At 42.2% G+C, this 22,950-nt stretch overlaps 1 protein-coding gene across 2 annotated transcripts; it reads left to right on the top strand.

The window, feature by feature from the left end:
* Positions 1–483: 483 nt before the first annotated feature.
* Positions 484–22,233, top strand: TBX18 (T-box transcription factor 18). Of its 2 annotated transcripts, XM_062608329.1 has the most exons (9): positions 484–1,233; positions 1,382–1,398; positions 1,970–2,153; positions 3,700–3,801; positions 6,747–6,918; positions 13,378–13,545; positions 14,733–14,797; positions 17,913–18,007; positions 20,521–22,233. In XM_062608329.1, the coding sequence occupies exons 1-9, from the start codon at positions 926–928 to the stop codon at positions 21,243–21,245; spliced, it is 1,836 nt and encodes a 611-aa protein (XP_062464313.1). In that variant the 5' UTR covers positions 484–925; the 3' UTR covers positions 21,246–22,233. The 2 variants fall into 2 exon arrangements, with proteins under 2 accessions (XP_062464313.1, XP_062464312.1); XM_062608328.1 differs by lacking the exon at positions 1,382–1,398 and having other exon boundaries at positions 485–1,193.
* Positions 22,234–22,950: the final 717 nt, after the last annotated feature.

The following is a 22,950-nucleotide window of genomic DNA, read 5'->3' as shown; positions in this document are numbered from 1 at the left end:
GGCTGAACCCCCTCCGCAGCCGGTGCTTGAATAACGACAACACGACGAATCTCCGAGTGCAATAGCTAAACACAACTGATAATTACTGATCCCTAACAGCAAGGAAGGGCATAACGTCATTTTGTTTAAAAGTCAGAACGGTTTCCCCGACCGAAACGCAGCTCCCCGGGAGGGCTTCCCGTTCTCTCTGCGTTCTGGAGTGATCTGGGGCTCCCGGCCAGCCCGGTCCCAGAGGGAGGTGGGGTGTCCCCATTAACATTTATTGCGGGGCGCATCTGCCGGGGGGCGCGGGGCTGTTTCGGACCGGGACTGCGCGGGACAGCGGAGCTCCCCCCTCTTCCCGGTCGCCCGTGAGCCGCGGCGGGGGCCCCCAGGTATGGCGGCGGGGCCGGAGCCCCGGGGCCGGGGCGGCGCTGATTGGGCTGCGGGCGGCGGGGCCGCGTCAGCCCCCGCCCCGCGGCTCCGCCCGGCCCCCGCCGCCGCAGTGACACTAATGAGCGAGTTCTTCCCACCGGTCTCCTGCCTGGAAGTGCTGACAGATCAAGGCAACAAATTTCAATTACAAGCCCTAATTTGTGTCCGCAGAGCGTTTGTTACCCATGTCAGTCCTGCCTGGCCCATCAGAAGGGGCAGAACGCGGAGGAGGAGGAGGGGGAGAGAAGAAGCGCATCTGCAGAAAGAAGTAGATTTTTTTTCCTCTAAAAAAAGCCAACCCAAATCGACTCTCCCCCCCCCCCCCCAAAAAAAAAAAAAAAAAAAGCAAAACAAAACAACAACTTGGCTGATAACTCGGATTTAAAAAGAAAGGCGAGGAAAAGCCCCAGCCCCTTGCCGGCGCGGTCGGGAGGACGGGCGGGCGGCCGGGTGCGGTGCCGGCGCCGACGACCGCGGCGCGCCTGGATGCGCGGGCTGTAGGGGGGCGGGCATGGCCGACAAGCGGCGGTCCTCGCCCGGCACCACCATGAGCCTCAAGGCTCACGCCTTCTCCGTGGAGGCGCTCATCGGGGCCGAGAAGCAGCAGCCGCCGCCGCCACCACCGCCGCGGCAGCCGAAGCGGAGGAAGCTGGGCGGCGAGGACGAGGCGGCGGAGGACGAAGGGGGAAGCGGCTGCTGCGCCAAGAGCTCCCCGGCTGCTGCCGGCAGCAGGACCTGCGGCGACATGGAGCTGGGCTGCTCCGTCCGCGCCCCCGCCGGTGAGTGCCACCCCGCTCCCCGCCGCCGCGGGTGCCTGCTGTCCCGCTGCCGGGCGGGAGGCCCGTTCCCTCAGCTCAACGCCGGCTTCCCCGCTATTCTCTCTATCCTGCCGCACGGCGTGAGCACCCCATCCCCACCACCGGCGATGCCGGTTGAACTGCTGGCGCATCCCGGGGCCCCGGGGGAGGGAGCGGGCGGGTGCCGGCGGGTGGTCCATGCCGCAGCGCGGTGGAGCAACAGCTGGGGCTTGTTGCCGAGGAAGGGGAGAAGCGCTTCTACACTGCATATAAGTCGTGCAACTGTGTGTGTATATATGTATGTATAGCTCATGTATGTATATGTGAGTCCGTAATTTACTGCACACGGGCGGGGGTGCATCTCCAGCGGCGGGGCAGAAGGCCGCGGCCGCCAGCGGTCACACTAATCGCTCCCCAACGAAATGCGCTGCCGGCCTCGCACCACCGACCCGCCGCTTCGGCACGGCCCGGGACGGCGGTGTGCCCGGAACGGCCCGGCGGAGCTCTGGGGTCTGCTTGCCGCTGTGCTCCCTCGTTGGGGAGCCCCTCTCGCCCCCCGGCTGTCCCGGCGCGGCCGCCCTGTACGTGGGTAGCCCCCAGTCCCGCTTCGCAAGGCCGCGGCCCAGGCCCGGGGTCGGCGCAGCCCGTTTCCTGGGAGCGGTGGCGGGTCGGCGGGGTACGGCTGGTGTTGAGGAACCCCCCCGGTAGGGAGGTCCGCGCTGCCCCTGCCTCTCTCGCTTCCTCCGCTGTCTCCGCAGGCGGCTGCGAGGAGGGCTTCCCAGCGGCCTCCCCACCCGCCTCCCCCGGCGGCTCCCCGAAGGGCTCGAGGCCCGGATCGCCGCTGGCCGCACCGCAGGCGCCGCGGGTGGACCTGCAGGGCGCCGAGCTCTGGAAGCGCTTCCACGAGATCGGCACCGAGATGATCATCACCAAGGCGGGAAGGTAACGGGCACCCGCGGGAGTTCTCCCGGGGCGGGCAGGCACATGGAAGCGTGCAGAAACCCGGGGGACCCTCCAGATTTAGGAGGTGGTAATGTTAAACGGGCACCGGGGGCATTCGGCGTTCCTGGTTTCATGTTCGTTTGGGCGAGCTCTGGGAGCGCGGCGTCCTTCTGAGGGGAAACTTTTCCCCTTCCCAATGGATACACATGGTAAAAACCTGGGCAGCATAAAAGTATCTGAACTTATTAGAAATTACAAAAACATATTTTATTGAATCCATATGCTGCTCTCTGCGTTCTCAGAGAGGCTTTATTAATGATTGAAACGCAGTCTTAAACAGCACAAAGCAACATTTGTCTTATGAGAGTCCAGTCGGGGAATTTCTGTTTTATCTTACAGGTGCACTGAAATAACAGCGAGAACTAGTTACCCGCAGTCGGCTTTGACACCCCCCCCCCCCCCCTTTGTTTAGAAATGACGGAGATGGGTTTTTTTCTTCCCAGTAACGACTTTTAATTTATATGTGTATTTTTTATCTTCTTTCTTTTTTTTTTTTTTTTTTTTTTCTAGAGCAGCAGCAAATAATAAACTGGAATGGTTTTCAAGATTTATAAAATACAGAGAAATACCTTTCATTAGCTTGCAGTTAGCTCATAACTAGGACATTTCTTGGATTTTTTTTTTTTTTTTGGCTTCAGGAATTTACTTTCCTGAAAAAAGCCATGCCGAACGTCAGCTAAGAAGCCCATTTTGATGTCGAACCTACTGCATCAGTTAATTCCTCCGTTTTCCCTGCAGAAAATATAAACCTTGAACGTTTGTTGTTGGTTGTTTTTTTTTTTTCTTTCCTTTTCTTTTAAGAAATTACCTCGTAGATTCGTTTCTGCTTTCAATAAAGAAGTTTTACTATACCTTTCAAAGACAGAGTAGCTCTTGCACTTCACCTTTAGTAAGTTGCAGACAGGAAGTCCTGTCTCAATAAAGACCATATTGTTGGGTTGCAGCATGGCACGCTGCCTTTTATAACTGCATCCTTGCAAGGCTAGAATCATATCACCGTGGGTTTGGCTTTCTCTTTTGCTGCTCTAGAAACGATAACACCTCTTGCAGCTGCCACTTGAAACTTCAGTGGCAGTTTGCATTTCTGTAACTATTGGTTTGCCTGGGTGGAGATGGTATTTGCACATCTCCAGAAATAGATTTTTAAGCAATATCTCAAACTGGCTTTAAATGAGCATACTGCTAAAGTCAAGTCTCAAACCCAAGTGATTTACTGTCTAACAATAAAGTTGAAATGATGTGGTAATAGCTGTACTCCCAAAGCGTATCCCAAACATACGAAGCATTGTTCGAGTAAATGCACTTTAGAAATCTGTTTTGACATATCGAATGGGCCATTTCATGGCCATGTAACTATAATCGTCCAAAAGGACTCTCTAGGCTAAAAGGAAGAACGAGAAAAATCCCACCAAGCGGTTACTTTTCCTAAACAACCAGTCCCGAGTCTGTTTCATATTAAAAATGACCTCTCTCTTTCCATGTTCAGGCGGATGTTTCCCGCAATGAGAGTGAAGATCTCAGGTTTAGACCCACATCAGCAATATTACATTGCTATGGATATTGTGCCAGTGGATAACAAAAGATACAGGTACGGTGAGTTTAAGGCAAAACCCATACCATGCAAGCCATAGGGAGTTTGGCTGTTGAAGACAGCATTAACACTATATAAATTAGCAAAGGTCATGTTTAATTCTCCTTCAGATTCTTATTTTCATCCCAGGGAATTAAAATAAAAAATAAAATCTTACAAAGTATGCAAAGCCAACTAAAATTTCTCTTACAGCTCTTTATATGCTTAACTGATGTGTGTGTACTATGGGCAGATGCTCAGGTTTTGGCTTTCAGAGAATACAGTTATGGTGCGGTCAGGAAATATTTTCATTTTTTATTCCTCATCACGCCAGTGGGAGTTATTTTTAGTTAACAAATAAATACAAAAAGGCACATTTATCTAGCACTAAACAACATTAATAACGTTAATGGGAATTATGTCTGATTTAATGACATACAAGTTTTCTTCCTCGTTTCAAATTGGCTATATAATTTAATTTAAAAGCTGGTTATCACTCCTATGTTTTGGTTGCTTAGATTCACAAAGGGTGATACTTCTAATTACTGTATTTTAAAGAATTAATGGCATTATTGTCTGGAGGATAATGTGAGGAGCAAACGTATTTGTTCTTCAAATATTTAAGAACAGGAATTATGTGCTGAAACTCTCACTGTTTTGAAGGCAATCATGTTTCAACTCTTGCTGCAGCCACTGGACCTGTAGAAATGTTTGCAGGAGTGGGCCCACAGCAGTTATTGGATTGAGTTGTGGATTTTTGGTAGGTCTTGAGTTGAGGATGCAGTCCCACGCTCCATAGGAGCCAAGAAAAGCCTGGCCAAGTAGTTCAGTGGAGGAAGAATCAGGTCCTCACAAATTGCTGGTTTGATTGTTTCAACCCTATACTTAGTATAATGTAGGGAAAACCGCTGTGGATTTAACTGCAGAACGAGGAATATAACAGACTAAGACTTAAAGGTTGGTTCTGCAGGAATGCTGCCTTCTTTCCTAAGCAAACACTGCTTGATGGTTTTTATGTGTCCTTACCTCATTGACCACAATTTTGTCCTTTTCTCGTGTTGTATATAAGATATTTCTTAGGACCATTTTAGATGTTGTGGCTTTCGGCAAGGTGCAGATACCAGTGCTGATAATGTCTGGTGCATACAGTTAAAGGAGGCACTCTGACTGCACTGTGGAGAAAAAATGTTTTTTCCTTTAGAACAGCGCAGTGCAGCTCTAACGAGAGCCCTCCTGTAGCTTTGTGTTGTACATGTGTGTTTCCTTAGTAATCTAAAGATGTAATTCCTAGAAGGTCTGAGCAATTCCTTAATTCTCAGAAAAAGCAAGGTAATTATCCCAAATTGAATAAAAATGTTAACATTAAAAATTAAAACCAGGTATACTGAATATGAGTTCTTTAAACCTCACTAGATTTAAAATACAGTCATGCTGAGCTGCGCTGTCTGCTTAGTATGGTACGTGGTGCCCAGATAACTGAAGTAACTGAACACTAGCTGTATGAAAGGCAGTAATTTTTCAGTGGCAAACTTAAACTTCTCTAATCATGATTAGTTCCACAGCTTTACTCTTCCCACTAAATATTGATGCTTTATGTGTTTTACTTGTTGCCAATTTTCGCTTTTTGCTGCGCAGTCTGTTGGGTTTTTTAAATATTTTTTGTTTTTTACTGCTGAATGTAACTTCAGCTTTGTAACTTCAGCTGTTGATGTGGCTTCACAGACTGTCTTGCAGATCTTTAAAGTTGAAAGGTACAACAGCAGTCACATGGAGCCTGGTCTTCAGCTGTCATAATGGATAGCAAAACTGTGTGGAAATGAAGAAAATTACATGTAGATTTCTAGCAAAATTGGAACCTGTAAATATTTGGAAGCTTAAACTGTGGCGCTTGAGCTGTCGGGCTAAAGCTCAAAATATTTTATATATATCTATGACATTATTTACTTCTGTAGGGAATGCATGTATTTTGTATAGACCACAAATATAAAATAAATGAAAAATGTTACATCAGTTGACTGTGTGACCTTGGGTTGTGAATTTGTCTCCAGGAGAGAATTTCACCACTATTCCACATCTTAGTTTTACAGGTCGATATAAATTGTACAGAGTGATGCATGTATTGGATCATTTTGTTTTCATTTCCAATGATGTTGTTAGTCTTTTTCTAGTAAGGAACTGAATTATACGAACATATGATCTGATAAAGTCGGTCTTTTTTTATTGAAAAATACAGCTGAAGTACTGAAATTTTACTGTACTTGAAAAAAATACCTTGAAGTTTTCAATTAGTGCTTTTTAAGTTGCCCTGTTAAGTATCTGCCTTCAAAATAAGTTTTCTACTGAAGCAGGCACTATTTTTATTAGAAAATGAGTTTGTCAGCGTTGACCTAGCAAATGAAATATGGGCTGTGTTTTTTTCATTTTTAAGCCTTTCTGCAGTACTATTTGAGACAATTAATATGGTCTTGCAGAAACAGCAAGAGCATAGTTTGACATAGTTTCATTATTTTTTTCAATCATAATATTCTTTTGCTTCAATAGCTTTATTTATAGACTCTTCTATTAGACTCAACATGTTAAATCTCCCAAATATAGAATTACTACTCTTAGTTGATAAATGAAGGACTGGAGTCTTTGCTGTTTGCTGATGATGCCTATTCAGAGCACAGCTGTAGCAGTCAGTGAACTGACACCAGCTTAGAGCTCAGTGTGGATGATAGTGTTAAGACTGTTACTGGTATTAAGAAAACTAAGGTCCGATCAGAGCATGGGTTTTAGCCTTACTTTTGCAGATAACAGAACTATGTCTTGAAACTACAAAAACCCCCAAATTTATTGTTCTTTCGTGTTTTATTAATTGCTGGGTTCTTGCTGTATGAATAGGCCCTAAATTATTAATATGGAATGGGTCTGCTAAATTGTTTTGAGATTTGGGGTTACAGGTATTTGTTTTCTTTTTATAGGTATGTTTATCATAGCTCCAAGTGGATGGTGGCTGGTAATGCTGACTCCCCAGTACCCCCTCGTGTTTATATTCACCCTGATTCACCTGCCTCCGGGGAGACGTGGATGAGACAAGTGATCAGCTTTGACAAACTGAAGCTTACCAATAATGAGCTGGATGATCAAGGGCATGTGAGTACTTTCTCTTCTGCAGTATTATATGTAGGCGCATTGCTCAGCCCTAACTCTGACATACAGCTACAGGGTGCCAGAAATAAGCTTGACTTTTCAAAGCTGTTTTGGAACTTTACCATGCAGATCTAAAATCTGCTTACTTTCTGCTCTGATAATTAACTGCTTATTAGAGCCTGCTGTTTTACTCCCCCCTCAGAAACAGAACTCCTTCTGCAAAGTAAGAGTTTACAAGGGTAAATTGCCTAATAGGAAGGGGCAGAATTGCTCTCATGTTTTCCCACCGAGCGTGTTAGTTGCGACTTCTGCTTCAAGCAAAAAGGACGCTTAAATTCACAAGTGGCTAGAAGAAACATTAATAGTGTGTAATAACTTCACGTGAATAAAAATACACTTAACTGTTTTCTTAACCTAAACATTTGTGTGAAATCCCATGAGGTGTTAATAATTGCAGTCAAAAACGAACAACATGGGAGCTGGGTTCGCTCTGATAATGATTTATTACATACCTTATGAAGCAAGACCCTTTCACAGCTGAGGCTCATTACTTTGGAAAAAACTGGCGAAGATGTATGCAGTATGAGTGTTCTGTTTGCAAGTTCTAAATTGTTTAGTTATGACATTATCTAATGTGACAAAATGTGTTATGTTAATATTTCCTTTTCTGTTCAAAACTGTTGAAACATGACAGATGTAAGCCAGTATCTTTCCAGCAATCCCCAGAATAGTTTTACTCAACACCTTAGGAAATAATTAAAAAATGAGAATTGTTTTTAGTCAGACTGAAGTCTTTAATTTTGCAAAATCCTGTAATAAAGGGCAAATGTTTGCCTCCTTTTAGAAGGAGAAACAAATTCCAAGTGGTAGAGTTTTAAGACGTTGGAGGCAAGTTTTGAGACAGGATGTGGATTCCATTGTCCTTAGCGTAGCCTGATTTAACCAGGATACTTTCCCCTTTGTGGAAAGGAGTGAAAAAAAAAACATACCTGGCACAGAGCACAGAGATACTACATCCATTTTTCAGTGTAGTTGTAATTCTGTGACATTAAGCCATGTATTTTGTCAATATGTAGTCCAAGTTTGAGATATTTTTTTCTCCTTCGCTTGTGTTTGCAAAGGATATTAACATGAGACTCCGGTCAAGTTGTGCAGGAGCTACAACTTTTAAGTTACAGCAGCAGGAATAGAGGAGACTGGCTGAACTGAGCTAACAAATGAGATAACGGGGATAAGAAGTCTCTCTTTCGTGTAATACTGTTCACAGTTTTATTGTGTTCTTCCTTAAAAAAAACATGGGGGTATTTACATACCTTAAGTTCGTTTTTCTTTAGGCTTGTAAGAAAGACTTTTTATACAATTTCTTTCCAGAATTACAGTTACAGGGTCTTACTTGGCAGCATCTGTTCAGCTTAAGGTTAGCACACGTAGTTCCCTTAGTTTCTCCACAATTCATTTATTTGAGACTCTTCTTGGGTGGGAGTTGCTTTCTCTGAGTCCTGAGTCTATTGTAAGGGCTTTGAAAAGTGAAGCAGATGCAAATGGGTAAAATGTCACTTTTCCAACATAGACCAGGCCAGCTGATTTTTGTATTCATTGCAGAGGGACGATATGTGGCTACTGCGGTCCACCCATGCACTTGCAGTCCCAAACTGCTCTGTGATAAAATTTCAGCTATGTAGAGAATGGTATTGCTGTGTTTTTTCCATCCCAGATCTTAGCTTTGTTTTCATTCTGAACTGAAACCTGTGTAGTGTACACAGCACACCATTATTTAATAATGTGGGGGGATATAAATTTTCTGGTCTTTAGTTAAGTGTTTCGATTTGGAAACTAGTGATGCTAAGCCCTAGTACAATGATTTGAGACACATTGAACTGATTCAGAGCTACAGCAGTGCCCCTCTTCCCCAGAATGGAAATTTAAGTATTAAAATAAAAGGACAAAAGAAGGAGGACTGTAAAATAATTTCATATTTCTCAGATCTTGGAAATTGCAAACATGTCATTCAAAATTACCAGAAAAGGCAAAAGCAGAAAACAGAAAAGTGTCTCTTCCAATGGGTACATTTTTTCTTTTAAAGCTATGGTAGTGTGGAATGCTGTATTGAAAGAGCTATGTAGCCTCTGAATGCCTCTAGCAATAATGGAAAATGAATAATCATATTTTGCGATGAATATAAAGAAACCCAATTGTTTCTCATAAGCAGGAAGGAACCATTTTTCTCAAGAGGGTACCAGGGAAGGGATGAGGGATTAGAAGAGCAAGGGGTCAAGGCTGTACCTCGAATATTAGCTTTTACATCAAGTATTCTGACTCTCCCACCCTGTATGGGTGATGGAGTGTATTTTAGGTTATTAGGAAGTAGGTTTTGTCATCTTCTTCCACTTAGGCAGAGCGGCTCAGAGAAACCTCGGTGGGGTCTCTGCACTTTGCCGTCACTCCTCCAGTAGGGCTTTAGCTGTTCTTGGGGTGTGCTTTCTGTTCTGTCTGGTTCTGGGGCTTTAATCCATGTTGAAATTGTTCCTTTATTCTTCCTGTGCTCCTCAAACATGATAGGTTTTGCAGAATTTTTGTGTTAAAATCCCAGGGCTAGGTTTTGATCTTGCAGGCACTGAGGTAAGGAGCTCACAGAGAGCTCCACGGGAGCCCTTTTACCTGTTTGATGATTCGGTTCCTGAGTACTAACTTTCAGAATCGGTGAGAGAAGTGACCCATGTTCATGGGAATGGGGACAGTATTTGCAAATAGACATTAAGGTAGTATTTCTGTGCAGTGTTTATACTGTGATAGTAGTTCATGGCAGCCAGCTCCCCTTGCGTTGCATTGCCCTGGGATTAGCTTCTGGTGAAAGGAGATCAGTCATCTCCAAGATGACTTTTTTTGCTGCTTGAATGCTTTCTGGGCTCCTTGCTGCCTGCTGCTATTTTCATCAGTATTTTGAGTGGGAGTTTGTGACGATGTAATTTTAGAGAGCTGTTCTGCAGAGAGATTTTTGAAGTACATCTGCACGTAGGACACTCTCTGATACATGGGTTCCACTTGCAGGCTGAGGAGATCAAGCAAATTTTGTAAGGATATGTTTTCCTTGTGTGTGTTTGATCTCAAAAAGGAGTCTCAGGGTGAATTCCCTGCTTTGGAAAGATTGTGTGCTTATGAAGGCATTAAGACACATACTGTAGCATTTATGTCATTCATTTGAGTTGTGATGGTGAGGAAAAGTAAACCTGCATTTTGCAGTTGACACTGAGGAGTGAATGCTGTGGTCACTTTTTGTGAATGCCTCTCATTCCCCTCTCATCTGTGGAGTAAGTGCTGCATTATAAAAGCTGTCTTTCCCTCCAGCTGGTTAGAGCTGGCTGATTCTTCTGTTTCGATGCAGTTTTTAATCTGAATTTCAGCAGAGAGGAAAAGTCAGTATTTTTGATGCTGTTTTCCATGCTTGCCAACTAAGTATTTTTTGATGCAATAGAACATCTTTTAACTTTTAGTGAAAATGAGTCTGTTAGCCTGTTAATTGTTCCTTGGTGGTTGGGTATGGTTTTTTTTTTTTCCCATTTGAAAGTGGGGTGAGGCTGGAAGAAGAGGCGGACTGTTACTCTGCCCAGACTTGGGTCCAAGTAGAGAGCTTTGCTTACAGTCAATGGGTAGTTATATGTTTTTGTCACAATGAAAAGCTGGGAAACATCAGCATTTGCACTTGCAGTTTTTGTCTTTTATGAAGAGGGAATCTGTGCTTCTTAGCCCTACACGCTCCCCTAACTGCAGAAAGCAGGAATGCATGGGCTTTGCAGGGAGAGTAAAGAAGGATTTTGGGCAAAACCAGCACTGAGGTGAAGATCAGACTGGTGGTGGGGAGGTGACTTTGTGGTCCATGAGCTGCTGTGGGATTGGCATTTCCCCCATGAAAGAGTACTGGGCTCTTGCTTGTTCTGGCTGTGATGGCAGTGCTACAGCAGTGCCCAAGCTCAGGGTGAGCTCTGAGGTCTCATCACAGCAGCACCTCTGAAAAGCCATGGTTTGAAAGTGATCCCACCTCTGTGTGTCTGCAGGTACTTTGGCTGCCTTTGCTCTGTCAGGCTGTTGCCTTGCTCTGCTGGCCTACCTGTGCCTTTCATTGAGTAATGATGCTGTGGTCAAAGTGCTGTGATCAAAGTGTAATTTTACCTTTGGCAGGAGAGGTTTATTCCCGAACAAATGTTTTGGTCTTTTCCTGTTAGGGATTTGTAGAGAGAGGCAGGTTTTTCAACTGTGAGTTGAAGCTAATTCCAGTTAATGTTTGGTGGGACCTGTTGGGGGTTTTCTTTTGTTGGCTTCTAAGGGTAAAGGGGGAAAATTGCTGCTTCTGCAAATAAACTGTTCAATCCCATTTGTGCTGTGAAATGAGCAAGCACTACAGAATGAAAAGCCATGATCTCCTTTTCCTTAGCTTTTTCTTCACATAGTTTTAGGTGATGCTTAGAGTAATAGAACTAAACAGTTTTGGGAGAGGGTGTTGCATCTCCCTCTCCTTTTATGTCCTGTCTTCATAGTGTTGCTCTTTAATTCACCAGGGCTCTACGGTTATGTATTACTTATTTAGAATTCAGAGTCCTGATAGTTAACAAAGGTATTATTCTACAAGATGTGGTACAACATCAAGAAGCAAAAAACTCTTGCTATAGATCTGCTAATCATCTAGTGGTGTGTCAGTGCAAGAAATTTCAGTGTAGCACAGAGCCAAACCAGGTTGCTCTTAGGAGGTGAAAAGGATCAGTTTAGCTGTAATAGCCACCCAGATAAGGACCGGGAGGTGTTCATGTCTGTACTGCTGTGACTTCACTTGTTCTGATACATGAGCAGAGTTGCTTATAGCTGCTTGGGTTATCATTGTGTACCAGTTAAGTCCGCTGTGCAGGGAACTGATAGTTTGCACCACAGAGCTGATGGGGTGACATAATCTGTCTGGGAGCAGAACATGGCACGCTCAGTGGCAGCCAGGCAAATGGTAAGGCACAGAACAGAGGTGAGTTTGGACAGTGGAACAGAGTTTTCCTTGATCACTTTTCCTCCTGTTACACCAGTATATCCCCTGGTATCACTGGGTGTTCACAGGAAAACAGTGTCAGGAATGTGTTGTCCTCTCTGCATTTTCATTTTGTAGATCTTTGCCAGCAGAGAACTGAAAGGAGTTTTGTAAAAGGGAATACACATTTGCATGATAAAAATCTTGCTCTGTGCAAGATTTCAGAAACTGGGAAAAGGCTTCATATGAGAACATCCGTAGGGCACTCCCTGAGCAAATTAATTGGAGCCTGTGATGTCATTGTCAAAACCTTACTTACAGGTTAATAAACCCCGTGATTATACAGGAACTTGGCTTACCCATACTGGGGTCATGTCACCTGGCCAGCACCAGCTGTATTAAACTAGCCAAACTCTAGTTTATTCAAATGAATGTAATGTCCTCTATGTCATTTGGATGAATGAACTTTCACAGTGTCTGGCATAGGGGCTCTGTCGAGTGCCTGAGTATATGCACATTCTGAGGCTACTCAAGGAGCAGGAAATTAAAAAGCTTCTCCTGAATGTTGATTAGTGGTTCCACAGGCCAGTAGCCATAGACTATTTATTTATCAAGTTACTAATTTCTCAGGCCTTCCAACAATAATAGTTGAGCTTTCAATTATTATTTTTCCTTGAAGTCTTCTATTTTAGTAGTGGTTAGCTGAGGTGGAGTAAAACAGAGGAAACATTCTGTATTTTAAATCTCATCTAAAATTTCGGAGCAACACCAAGAGGTATTTTTGTGTATAATTTTATACACTGTGAGTTCATTTATAGTTTATTCTTAATTGAGTTTATGTATGCCTGGAAGAATTTGTGTATTGATACTCATTGCCTGTATTATAAATCTAGGGTTATTAACACTTTAGAGTTTTGGATTTAAGTATTATTTTACTCTAAGTTTCTGCGGCTTCAGAGTGTGAGAGTTTCAGCTTGTGTTTAGAACAGGGGACATTTCCAGGATATCTCTTTGGTATATCGAGAAAAAAAAAAAATGCTTCAAGCACATCCTGAAGGTTCCAAAACCATAAAGCAAATGCTGCTGCTGTTAATCCTGTTAAATCGAATCCAGGCTCCAGTGGAAAACAGTGACAAAACTTTACTAATTCCAGTGGGATCAGGACTTCACTCCTGATTTTTTTTTTTTTTTTCCTTTTGAGCCAGTCTCAATTGAGCCAGTCCCTGAATTTGGACCTCTTGAGTCGTAATTTTTAAATGCTTAGAGTTGGCAATAACATGAATGCACAGGGATTAGACTACTGTAATAAGAACCTTCAGAGGTTAAAGAAAACATCTGATTTCCAGTAAGTGGCATGGTAAACACATACCATAACCTGTTCCAAAAAGCTATTAGTCCTGAAACAGCAGGGTTTCCTTTCTAATAAGTGTTATCCCTTTTCTTTAATGACGGCATAGATTATCCTACACTCTATGCATAAATATCAGCCTCGTGTCCATGTCATCCGAAAAGACTGTGGAGATGATTTGTCGCCCGTCAAGCCTGTCCCTTCAGGAGAAGGGGTGAAAGCCTTCTCCTTTCCAGAGACAGTTTTCACTACTGTCACAGCATACCAAAATCAACAGGTAACTTTGACTTTCTGCTTAACACTTTATAGGCTTTTCAGAGTAGACCAGGGAAGTAAGAGGTAAAAAGTGAGAGATTCTCACTTTTAATGTGACATGCTCACCGAGTGGATACTTTTATTATACCACCTATTAAAAAGCATTGCCTAAACACTTTTTATGCTAGAAGTAGCTTTCACTAGTAGTATTGCAGCAGTGCCTGGAGGCTATAGCTGAGACTTGAGGCCATGTGGGCTAGATGCTGCATTGGAAAAGTCATTCTTGTTATGGGGATTGCACAGTCTAATACATAAACATAGTTCATAGTGTCTCAATTATAAATACAACATTGAAACACAAGGTGAAGAGCAGTCTAATTTTCAGAGGTGTTTTTTGTACCTTTAAGTGTGGATACATATCTGGATACAATTTTTAAAGCACCTTTGCTCCTGACTCCAGTGATTTCAAAACTCCCAGGAACTTAACAAAAAAGCTGAGGTCTAAAGAAAGTTGCAGTCAGCATTTTTTGTTAATTGCAGTTTATCTCGGTTCACAGAGATTCTAAGTCAAAAGTAAAATACAGGTTGTATCACTCCAGTCTTTGTCCCTTATTAGCTCTTGTTTAAGTACTAGCATACATAGTGACACCTTAGTTAGTTAGCATTGTGACATCTTATTAATTCCATGGAAGTAATTGCAGATGTATTTCAGGAAATATGCTGTCTTTACAAGGAGAACAGAGACATGTAAATACTGAAGTATAATTATTTGACACCTATCCCATTTATTTAATTAAATTACAAGTGCTGGAGGGGGGGGGTTGCTGTTTTTTTTTTTGTGGAGGATAATAGCCTAGAGATAATATCTCTTTCAGATTTCCGTCTTGACCTGTACAGAAATAAAAGTTAATATAATTTTATTGCAACTAAGCAGTGTACTATCTTATGTGAAGAAAGACATTTGCTAGAAGATCTCAACAATTCCAGCCTGCCATTCGGTAGCATTAAATACTTAGTTTCTCTGGGGATTTGCAGAAACAATGATGGGAAGGCTGGCCCTTATTCTGCTGTGTTTCAGGACAACCATCTTAAACCATGCAAATGTCAAGGTGCTTCTATTCCACTGCCAGCTTAATTCTGTCAAGAAAGTAATTTTGTGTATTATGTAGATGAATTTGCAGGTAATGATATCTCTACTCATCTTCACAGATAACTCGTCTGAAGATTGATAGGAATCCATTTGCCAAAGGCTTTAGAGATTCGGGACGTAACAGGTAGGTGCTGGGGAAAGAGGTGGCCTTGTTACTGCTGGCACAGTTGGTTTGTGAAGGCTGGTTGAGGGGAGCACCTGTGTTTACAGGCAGATCTGTCTGAGGACTTAGACTCCTTGAGGAAGTGCTTAGGCTTCCCAGTAACGTTCTCTGTGGTGGGCTCCTGCTCCTACTCCTCTGACCATCTAGGTCAAGAAGGGGTTGGCACTCAGCTTGACTCATGTACTCAAGTTTCCTTTTGGTGGCAGCGGCAGCATCCTGTGAAGGCTGCAAGTGAAATTAATACATACTCAGCTCTGTGATTTCAGGCTGCTTCTGAAATCTCCTCTTTCTCCTGGCTGGAGAGAGAAACTGCAGATACCAGTGTCAAACTGTAAGCCCAGATTCCCTTGCTTGTAAGTGGCATTTAGAATGGATGAATGGCTTGTTGTTTTCTCTTCAAGGGGAAGAAAGCAAGTTCTGTCATGCAGTAACCTTATGTTCAGTACACTTGTCTAGAAGCTGGGACACCTGTGTTCAAGTATCTCCTTAGACTAAGGAGTTTTAAATCCACTTCCTAGGTGAATGCCTTTCCTACGAGGCTATAGCTGGCCTTGAAATAAGCCTGGTTTCCACCTCTTCTATTGCAGTTGGACTGATTAATTGCTTGCTCTCTCTTGATTCATGAATCTTCCAATAGCAATGGGAATCTGAGTGTGCAAAGTGGAGACTTGCGTCTAGTCCCTGCTGGCAGCACTCATGAGCTATTTTATCCAAAGCCTGTTTAATGCAAAATACTTAAGCTTGTTATGAATTGTATGCTAAATCATTTCAGCTAAAAAAAGCAGCATTTAATTGTTGTACTTATTATACATCAGTTCCAGTGACCACATCATGTTTAGTGTCTACAGCTGCTATATTTATGACCTAGCTTTGCAGAGAAGGGAGCTGGTAGGAATGTTCAGAGAGTATCTTTTGGTAGCTGCTTTAATGATCTTCTCTTTTAGCAGAGACTGCAGCATTAAAGCCTGTTTTGTGCTTCCACCCGAGTTACATAAATGCTGAAACTAGACAGCAAATCAGAGTAGTTTTTTAGAGGATGAACAGTTATAGAAGGGGTGGGGTAGTTATAAAGATTTACAAGAATTCACTGTAAGTATCTTTTCAGATTGCACTCTGCATTTGCTGCTCCCTAGCAAGGATATCCAGAGAGGGTTTTTTGTTTGTCTGCTAGGAATAAGTTTGGTTTGGGCATTAGAAAAAAAGCAGGATATTTTAAGTGAGAGACAACGGATTAGATGTCCAGTCCTGTAGGAAGGGACAGCCTCTGTTACACTAAAAGCATTAAGACCTCATCTAAAGCCAGTTCTGAAATATTTTACAAACACACTGGTTATGGAAGTGACTCTGCAAACTCTTCTCTGTTGCAAATTGGTGTTGGGTTACTGCAGCCAGTATTGCTGTTTTATTTGATAGTCTCTGTGGTTCTAAATAAGCGTGTTTGGGAATGCAGCCCAGAGTTTTAATTGTTAAGCAGAATTAATTTTTAAATTTAAATTACAGGTTTTACTCATTTGATTTTTATTTTACTCTATTACAAAATACTGAAATTAAATGCTAAGATTCCATTTTCTTCATTGTTCTAGCTGGTATATTTATTACTGAGGCATTCTAGTCAGCAACAAAACTGGAAAAACAGTGCTGTGGTACCATTATATCCAACTTTTTAATGTTGCTTTAATTATGGCAGATACCTTACTCAGCACTGCTGCATGCACTAGTTCTGTTTAATTAAAAATATTCCCTTTCAGATCATTCTTGTTCAGTCCCACAGGCTATTTTACAGAAATCAGTAGCTTCACCTTTTAAAAGCATTCCCCGTGCATTTGCAAAGTGCAACAGAATTTATGTGCTGAGAATAGTTTCATTCTTCAGTTAGGCCTTAAGTTTGACCCTATAAAAACTTTTACTCGGGAAAGGACCAGAAATTTTCCCTTTAAATACTTCAGGAAAAACATAACTGTTTTCTTAAATAAACTTGGCCGTTTGATAGCATAAATTAGGGTGGTGATAAAATGTGGAAATTGTTCGAAGGCATCTTGTATAAATTATCGCCTTGGCTACACTCCTCCAGGAGGTAGCTTTTATCTCCACTTTAACTAGAAATGAAAATTCACCATTACTGCTGAAAATGAAGGCTATCTTTTTAGTCCAGGTTCAGCTAATAAATACTTTATAAATGTTTCCTGACATACATTTGTGATCCTGCTGGAAATGCAGTGGGTAAGAAGGAGTATCAGAAGAACATGTTGGTAGTTTCAGATGGGACTGTTTGCATAATTCGAGTTTACAGAGTGCTGCTGCTCAAAGGGAAGCACTTGTATTTGGTGTGTGCCTGATGCTGACACTTAACAAGCCTTTGGGCCCCAGGAGCCAAAAATAACAGCAAAATTATACCTCTGAGGTGCATTACTCATAAAATTATGTCAGAAAACAAACGAGCCTTTACCTTCAGGAAATAGAAATCTTTCTAAATACTGTCTGCCATGATTGTCTGCCCAGTTGTTTCTGTTTCTTCACAATGCTTTTGAAAGAAAATGACAGAAAATTCTTAGTTTCCAAAGGCACATAGTAATCAAGTCGCAACACAGTTTTATACATGTTCATAGCAAAAAGCTGAACACCCATGCTTGTAAGTGTGATTTTTCCCACTCATTGGTAAAACTGAGAATCCTGTTTTAATAGAAGTTGTTAGTGGATCACATTTGTTCCAGGCAGAAACAGGAGATCGTCCCTCTGGCAGTTAGAGCAGTTGCTCTTAAGGAAATGTCATACTAGGAAAACATCTAACATCATTTTAGCCAAGTCTCCCTGCTCAAACAACCCTCCCCAAAAGGCAAAAGCTGTTGAAATAGAGAGCCAGACTTGAGGAATTGTAAAACTCTTTGCCTGCTGCCAGCCCAGCAGCTGCAGATCACAGTGATCTCACGGATAAGGATGTAAGGCTCTTTTTTAAAAATCAAAATAATCTTCAAAATAATCCTGAAATGGTACCAGTGTTTCTGAGGTAAAGTATCCAGAGACACATGACATAATATAGTTTGCTTTCTTGATGCCATCATGTTTTTATTCTAAATAGAATGGGACTGGAAGCTTTGGTAGAGTCTTATGCGTTCTGGAGACCTTCACTGAGAACACTGACCTTTGAAGATATACCTGGGATACCCAAACAAGGTAACTGTCTTTTTCATATTCTTTCAAAACAAAAAAAAATTAAGATAAAGCTTTGCCCATTATGCTATACAAAACTCTAGGTAATTGTGTCTCTTGCAGAGAAAAAGCAGTCAACCACCCCCAGTGCAGGCCATCACCTCTCATGAGTTATTTTAAGGTAGAAAACTAATGCTAACTTACCAGCTGAGGCAATAAAAATACTAGGTTTTAAAGATAAATCAATCACTTGTGGAGGAGAGCTCCAGTTATTTAATGATGGAATAACCTATTCCTTAGTGTTATGCTGTGGCTAGATACACAAAGTAAAGTTTATTTATAGATCACTTCTATTGTACACATTCCAATGAAGGAACTAGTTGTGTGTTTAAGAGAAAAGAAAGAATGAGAGAAGAAATATCCTCTTAAGTAATAGTAGCAAATAGGAGCAAGCTTAATTGAGTTTCTTTCTTGGAAAGCTTTCTTGATTCTTAAAGACCTAAAAATTGTTCAGTAAAGTCCAAACAAACTTTAGCTGCATCCTAGAGCTTGAAAAATTGGACCTCCTTCCATTTTGCTTTTTCCTGCTCCCCAGTTTGTAACCTCTTGGTTTCCACTTTCCCCATCATAGAGATAGTGCTGTGCAAGAAGCCTGTTCAGACAGACAGATAAGTCTCTGAACTCTTTTCTCAATTCCTTTATTTCCAAAGTACCCCAACGCATACAGAAAATCTCTTGGCCTTTGCCCAACTAAATCAGACACATTATTCCTGGTTCTTCACATTTTCTGCTATCAGATTTACAAACATCCTACCTGCTTTCTTGATAATATATTGCAAAGTCGCTAAATATCTTGGCAGCAAAAATCTAGAAAATACAGTAATACACAGAAATTGCTGTTGTCAACTTCTCCTTAGCCTATTCCTTTGAGAAATCTTCAGCATCAGTGCTTGATGTGGGCAATTACAAAATTTTGTGCCAAGACATAGATACATTGGATGAAGATTGGCAGGATTTTGGGCAGAGCATGGGGGTGAGATGAGCCTCATAAAAAAGGCCTGTAGTGAGAAGTCAGCATCAGACCTGAAATACCTTGTCAGACTAAAATGCAACTCCCTATGAAGTTAACCCATCTAGGAGACAGACCAGCTGTACTGCCCTCTTTGTATGTAGCAACACTATTTGAGAGTAGAGGAACTGCTGCCATAAACTTCCTGCTTCCATTTCTGCTGTCGCCTGACATTAAGGAGCTTGTTGAAGTTGCTGTTGATGTTCAGAGGATGTGAAATCTTTAGTCACCTATACCTTGGACAGTAGGGTGGTTTAGAGAATTGCTGAAAGATCCCATTAGAAATTTGTCCTGGTTGTTGGTGCTGGAAGTGGCCATTTTCAGGTAGTAGAGGCACTGACATAGATCAGAAGAATAATAAGTATGCCGTACACCAGTATTTCTGTAATGTGGCAGTGTCTTATGGTGCTTTGAGCTTGTGGTGTCCTGTCAACAGAACAGAGGCAGAGTTCACTTATGATGTATTTCACTTTTTATTAGCTCAGCTGTCACGAAAACCTGCTAACAGTGTGTGTCTCTTTGCAGCATCAAAGATTTTGATTGTTTGATTGTTAATGTGGTTCACAAAGTGGAGAGTCTTCCTTGTTAAGTGCCTTCTGCCTCAGAGACTGTGAAAAGCCCAAATTAGTTTTCTGTGCTCTTTTTTTGGGAGATAAAATATCTAAGAAAAGAAAGTATTTCTTGTAGTTGGTAGTCTTTCAGTCGTGAGAAAAGGCTTCACCTGTAGCAAGCAGTGTGTTTTCAGGAGCATTCAGCACTGGTATTTGTTATATTCTGATATCAAGTTCTGATATCAGTAAATGAACAGCTTGCAAACAGCTTGCTGCAAACCTAAATCTTCACCTACCTGTTCAAGAAATGAAGCAGCTGTGCACAGTATTCAGCCTGTGCTTTTCCTGAAGTTGTTCTGAAGTTTTGTTCTCAAGTATTTTTCATCTGAAGTTGGAAGTTTTTTTTGTTCTGAAGTTCTACTCCGAAGTTGTGAACTTTCCTGAAGCTGTTGAACTGTGGGAGCTTGAGCTAAGGATCCTCTTCCTTAGCTGGTGCTCTGACAGTGATAGTGCCTGAAACGCACTCCAGGGTGTAGCATGGGCATAAGCAACACAAGTCTTCATCTTGAAGAAGGCTACCTGGGGTGTGATACTCAACTTGGCTACATCTTAACTGCCATACCATTCTCTTCCAGTGTCAATGAGTAATTAATATTTTGGGCAGAAGCTCTCAGTATTGAGCAATGGGTGCAAAAGCATAACTTCTGTCCTCTTTCTTGGCCAGGTTGTTTCTTTAAAAATACACATGTGCCATGCACCCTATCCCCTCTCACCCCCCATGTGTGTACAATATTTTTTGAATGAATGCGAGTCATGTTTCATGTCAAGGGTTGTTATAGAAGGCAAAGGTTTTGTTCTGTCACCTAGGAAGTGAACCTTTCCCAACATGCTTCTTACTCTGTAATGTTCTTTTCCAGGAAATGCAGGTTCCTCTACTTTGCTCCAGGGATCTGGCACTGGAGTGCCATCTACCCACCCTCACCTTTTACCGGGTTCCCCTTGCTCATCTCCAGCCTTCCACCTCAGTCCCAACACTAGCCAGCTCTGTAGCCTTGCTCCAGCTGACTACACAGCTTGTGCCCGGTCAGGCTTGACCCTGAACAGATACAGCACTTCTTTGGCTGAAACTTACAACAGGCTCACAAACCAAACCAGTGAGACATTTGCACCCCCAAGGACTCCCTCCTATGTTGGTGTGTCAAGTAGCACAACTGTGAATATGTCTATGAGTGGCAATGATGGGGATGCATTCAGCTGCCCGCAGACTGGCTTATCTATGCAGATTTCAGGGATGTCTCCACAGCTCCAGTACATCATGCCATCCCCATCCAGCAATGCCTTTACCACTAATCAAACCCACCAAGGCTCCTACAACACGTTTAGACTGCACAGTCCCTGTGCGCTCTATGGATATAACTTTTCCACATCCCCTAAACTGGCTGCCAGTCCTGAGAAAATTGTTTCTTCCCAAGGAAGTTTCTTGGGGTCCTCACCAAGTGGAACCATGACGGATCGGCAGATGTTGCCCCCCGTGGAAGGAGTGCACTTACTTAGCAGTGGGGGGCAGCAGAATTTCTTTGACTCTAGGACCCTAGGAAGCTTAACACTCTCGTCTTCTCAAGTGTCTGCACATATGGTTTGATGAAACCTTTAAGTAAAAGTACAGTATGTTAGTGTCTACAATATATTTCTTTCGCAATATGAAAGGACACTCGGTGTAGCTTGTAAAGTGTGTGTATATATATAATATGAGAGGAAGTTTCACTGAATTTTTTACTTGTTTGTGGCCAGATTATTCTCCTATTTTGTGTTACACAGAATTTTCTGTGGCGTAGACTGCTTTAGTTTTCTGGTATAATACCCTTAGTTGTATAACACGTTGGGACATATGCAACAAATTAAGTAAGACTTCCTCCCCTTTCCCCCTCCTCTGTTCTAACCCCTTTAAAGAATGAAATAACACTTGGAGTATTAAACAACACAGACAAGCCCACTTACACTTCCTAGAGTACTAGTGAGTTTCTTTTAAAACATTGACACGATAAGCTGATGCACCAAAGGCATTTTACAAGTTTCTTCTCTGTTACAAGGGATATGAAGGGTATTTGGACTTTTAAGTGTTAAGAATCAAACATCCAGCCTAAAATAGAAGTTTAGCTAATGGATTATTTACAAAGTAAACAGAAAGATTAGCTTGCCTTCTCATGATACACTGTTTTCAGCTTTTCAATGGCACATCATTCTTGCTAGGATTTTCTTTCAGCATTAGCCTACACTTATGATTAGGTATTTGAAGATAAATAATGCGTATTCAGATAGTGGTGAATGGAGTAGTTTAAACCGACAGCAGAAGAAGAGGCATTCCTTAGTACAGAATGAACTTCGGTGTGCTTAATTTTTGTCAAAGGAAGGGCTTGATGCATTTTTTTTCCTGAATAAATATTGCCTATAAGACATTTACTGGACAGTAGGATAATCTAATGTATCTTTGGTTTTGTATTTTTACTTTTTTTAAAGGAAAATGCAGGTTTGCTTGGAGGGGGGGGGGAAGGCAAGGAGGATGAGAAGTTTCATTATTGATTTTACCCATCTCTGTGTGTGTTGTGTTTGGTTTTGTTTGTTTTTTTTTTGTGTTTGGTTTTGTTTTTTGTTGCTTGTTTTTTTTTTTAATAAAGGCAAAAAGTGCTCCACCCCCAATATCTCATAAATACACTGCCTGTACCAATTAGGCAGATGATCTTCTTTTCTCGCAAGTGTTTCTGGAAGCAGAACTTTGTGGCAGCTGCCACCCTGCTATTCTGTTTCATAGTAAGTTTTTGCCCTGGAATTGGAAAGGTTCACTTCCCAGTGGCGCTTGTGAGAACAGAGATCTTGACCTGCTCCTGACCAGGCTTCTCCAGAGTGACAAGGACATGGGTAGACACTTGTCATGGTGAAATTTCTGCCCTCATCTGCACCTGCACAGCCCTGGTGTGTATCATCCTGCTGCAAAAGCTGCCTCTCAGCTACCCTCCTGTCAGAGCTGAAACACGGAGGTTGTGAAGCAGATTTTCATGCTTGAGAGAACAAGTCATCTTCAACAGTGTGCTAAGTCCTTTATGTTGTGCAGGTGATGTAAAGGCATTATAAAGTGGGTACAAATGTAGTTGAAAATTCTTCCCAGGTCAGTATTGAAGGAGAATAAGGCCTTTCATATTTTATGTCTTTCTCTGTTAGATTTTTCTTTTTTTCTTTTTGGTGAAGGTGGATTATGTTTCTCAAGAGTTCCTATGTCTTTTCTGGCAAACAGTGGTCTCAACCACTCCCACTTCAAGAAAGACTCATTGCAGCTAATATTTCTTCAGTGG

The sequence above is a fragment of the Pezoporus occidentalis genome, unplaced genomic scaffold (genome assembly GCF_034315485.1).
Source record: "Pezoporus occidentalis ecotype Australia unplaced genomic scaffold, CSIRO_AGI_Poc_V1 ctg13, whole genome shotgun sequence".
Taxonomy (NCBI): Eukaryota; Metazoa; Chordata; class Aves; order Psittaciformes; family Psittacidae; genus Pezoporus; species Pezoporus occidentalis.
This window is presented reverse-complemented; position numbering and strand designations above follow the sequence as displayed.